Genomic DNA, 3,631 nt, shown 5'->3' with positions numbered 1-3,631 from the left:
GGACCCTGGGATCAGAAGGCAAGCATCTTAACCACTGAACTCTGATTGACGTTTACATCAATCGGAGTTTAAGCGGACGTCTAGAAATAAACATAATTCATATCTTTCAACCACAGAATAAACATACATTTTGGCCTCCGATTGTTTACAATATAAGCTAGCATATTTTGATATAAATGGAGACCCTACGGCTTTGTCCAAAGTGACCGAAATGACATTTATTTAAAGCTTTGGTTGTAACTTGTACTGTCGTAGAGACTGCCGTATAATGGGGTCTCAGATTAATATACATATTTCAATTTATATATTTTTAAAAACGAGTATTATGAAGACCAGAAGTTATCGAAATATGGTTGATTCAATTAACTGCAGGTTAAAAGTCAAAATTGTCATTTCAGTTAACTTAAACCTCGGAGACCAAATTTAATTGTCTGTAGGCCTACACAAAGATATGAACTAATATTTACTAGGCGATCGCTGTTGTTTAAAATCGTTGCACAGTAGACGCTGGACACTTTGCTACTTGAACAAAGATATTTACATTGGCATAAATGTCAAAATTCATATCCCTTACTAACTAAATGTCAAAATTCATATTCCTGACTATAAAGTCGAAAACAACAATCAGATAATATATTGTCTTATATGTCATCTATGAACCTAGGACATAAACATCGTCTGTCTTGTGGAAGCAATTATTTTGTAGGTACGAATAATGAGAATTTAGATATGACGTATTAGTGTTCTTAATCGTTTGTGTATGTTGAGAAACTTCCTAGTTAAAACACTAAAAATATTATATTCTCCTTTAAGATTATGAACACTGGGAGCCAGGATACGAAGTAGCTGCCGAAATGAAACGTTTGATAGTGCAATATTTTCTTGAAGAGAATATAAATAAACAAGAATTCTATCTGCTCTGTAGTCGAGTTAATTCTAACGCCTTTAATATCACTGGGCCTGTAAGAGAGGAACTTGGACCAGGACTTTATCTCAAGTACGTCTATATAATAAGTCTCTTATTTTTAATAACATATAATATCTTGGTATATTTAATTTTTTTTAATGGCAAAAAATGGCATTGCATTAACATTAAAATTATTTAACTGAATTAGGACATTAATGTCCAAAAAACAAAAATGGCAAAAAATGGCATTGCATTAACAATAAAATTATTTAACTGAATTGGGAAATTAATGTCCAAAAGGGGGCCTTTTAATTCAATATTAAGGTTCGTTAAATGCATATAAATAGGCCTATATGCTAAGAGTTAACTATACACTTTCAATCAGGTCAGCAAACATTAAAAAAATATGCATTTAAAAAAAAAAAAAAAAAAAAAACCTTATTACATTGCTTTCCTATGTAAAATACCAGTTTTCAATTTTCAGTTATATGCAATTAATGCATTCTATTTGTGATCAAGACTTAATAAAATATTGTATTTATTAATAATAAATTACAAAATTGTCAACATTTTGTTAAAGGCATATTCGTAGCTAAAAAATATGAATTCTTTCCATCTTTTTTATTAAAAGATTCATTATATTCCTTTTCTAATATAAAAAAAAAATACTTTTTTTAATTGTGGTTTTTTTTTTCAAAGTTATTCATTATAATGGTCACTGTCCACAAGTAAACTTTTTTATGATGATTGAAAGGTAAAGTTCAGTCCTTGGATGGTGATTGATTTGAATGTCCGAGAGTTATTTCATGGTCCTGGGTTCAAAACGAGTGCGGGCGTTCTCCGAAGCGCTGTCCAAACTATCAACAAATAATTGTGATACGCTCATACCGTAAAACCTCGAATTGAAGCCCAGTGGGCTTAATCTCGAGATGAAGCCTATCTCGAATTGAAGCCCCCCTTTGTTTTGCAAAATTAGCCTCGAAAAGAAGCTCATCTTGAAAAGAAGCATAGGCTTTTTCTTCGGAGATAGTACAGTATATAAACTGTACATGAATTTAAAAAAAAACAAACAAAATAGATTAAAAACAAGCTTGGTTTATACAGTAGTTTAGGTGATTTAATGTCAGTTAAATACACTCCATGATACAGATTGTTGTTACAGTGGCCGTATTTATTGTTTTATAGTACAAATTCGCAAACAGTACTCATTTTGAAAAGAAGCCCCCTTTTTACTTTCCAAAAGTAGCCCATCTCGAAAAGAAGCCCATCTCGAAAAGAAACCAATCTAAAGTTCGCAAAAGAAAAATTCTTCAATTCGAGGTTTTACGGTATTTTGGTGTGATATGACTTCATCACACAAAATGTCACATAAAATATGATAGCTTTTAACCACTAAAACTATACCATACGAGGCTTAATTATAGAGTGCCGATATGGCCATATGTGATCAGCTACACTGAATGGTACACATATTTTAGCTATGGTGCGAAGAATAGATATATAGATAAAGATTTTTTTTTTTACAAAAACATGAAATACCGTCACTAAGTCCGTATTCAACCTTTATTTGACCAGAGCATCTTTAATCAACAATAGTTGTGATTACAATTCAACTGCTGTATATGTTGGAACAACTCTTCACATGCGCGCAACGAAGACGATCATGAAAGGAGACGAGGTATGTAAAAATGTCAACATAGTTTATTTTTTAAGTATAGATAACTATTTATGAAATTGATTATTGACAAACTATAAGGCAGGACACATGCGTGTCCAAAATATACGTCTTTAAATAACATTTTATGTCTATTATGTCAACGTATGCGATCGTTTATATTCTTGTATCTGTTTATTTTAGAAGATTTTTAGAAAAAAAATGTTGGCATGCCTGCATGCTGAAACAAGTTTATCTAGTTTATGTAATGTAGCTATTTCGTGTTTTCAAATTATATAATATGTTTACCATATGCACAGGTTACACCTTTCTGATGATGGTTTATATGGCTTAGCTTGTTTGAGAATGTTCCATTTAATTTTAAAAGTTTTCTTTTAGCTCCCATATGTGTTTGCTTAATTTTGTGTTAAGTTTCTTTACTTTGTTTAGCTTTGTTCATGAAGGAAGCTTTGTGGTTATTGCATCTTGTCTTAAATGACGACAACTTTCTTCTAAAAAACATTTTAACATAATTTTATTTTATTTTAATCAATTCCTAGCATGCAAAATCTTTTTTCCCATGAAATGTTGCAAGTTAACTCATGTTTATCATTGTTTATCAAACCTTTATCAGACCCAAATCCTAAATTAATACTAAGTACAGCTCTGCCTTTCTGCGCATGCTCAGCTTATCTCAATCAATTGTATTTACATGTTTCTTAGTAGTCTTTAGACAATTTTATCTGAATAGTGTCACTCCATGTGTGTGGTACGAAACTAAGTAGTAATAAAAGGTCTAATCAAAGCTACTCACTTTTTATTTTATTTATTGCCGCTCTGGTCTACCATTGAGCACTCTGCTAGTAATATTTGTGATAAGTTCCATAGTTTATTTTCGTATATATATATATATATATATATATATATATATATATATATATATATATGCTACACGATGTATTTATTAAGTCCTTTATTCGAACACTGTAATTACCTTTCTTTGATGATTTATATATATATATATATATACATACATACATACATACATACATAGGCCTACATATATATAG

General features: G+C 30.6%; 1 protein-coding gene across 1 annotated transcript in view; it reads left to right on the top strand.

Annotated features, from left to right (window-relative positions):
- Nucleotides 1-3,631, top strand: part of LOC117119276 (histone-lysine N-methyltransferase ASHR1-like) — a 12,478-nt gene that overhangs the window by 3,712 nt on the left and 5,135 nt on the right. The window contains exons 4-5 of the mRNA XM_033264081.1: nucleotides 814-997; nucleotides 2,483-2,585. Of these exons, the coding sequence (XP_033119972.1) occupies nucleotides 855-997; nucleotides 2,483-2,585 (246 nt within the window). The 5' untranslated portion in view covers nucleotides 814-854. The remainder of the gene's footprint in view (nucleotides 1-813; nucleotides 998-2,482; nucleotides 2,586-3,631) is intronic.

Source organism: Anneissia japonica, unplaced genomic scaffold (genome assembly GCF_011630105.1).
Source record: "Anneissia japonica isolate Jap-2015-1 unplaced genomic scaffold, ASM1163010v1 scaffold288205_len162070_cov146, whole genome shotgun sequence".
Lineage (NCBI taxonomy): Eukaryota > Metazoa > Echinodermata > Crinoidea > Comatulida > Comatulidae > Anneissia > Anneissia japonica.
This window is presented reverse-complemented; position numbering and strand designations above follow the sequence as displayed.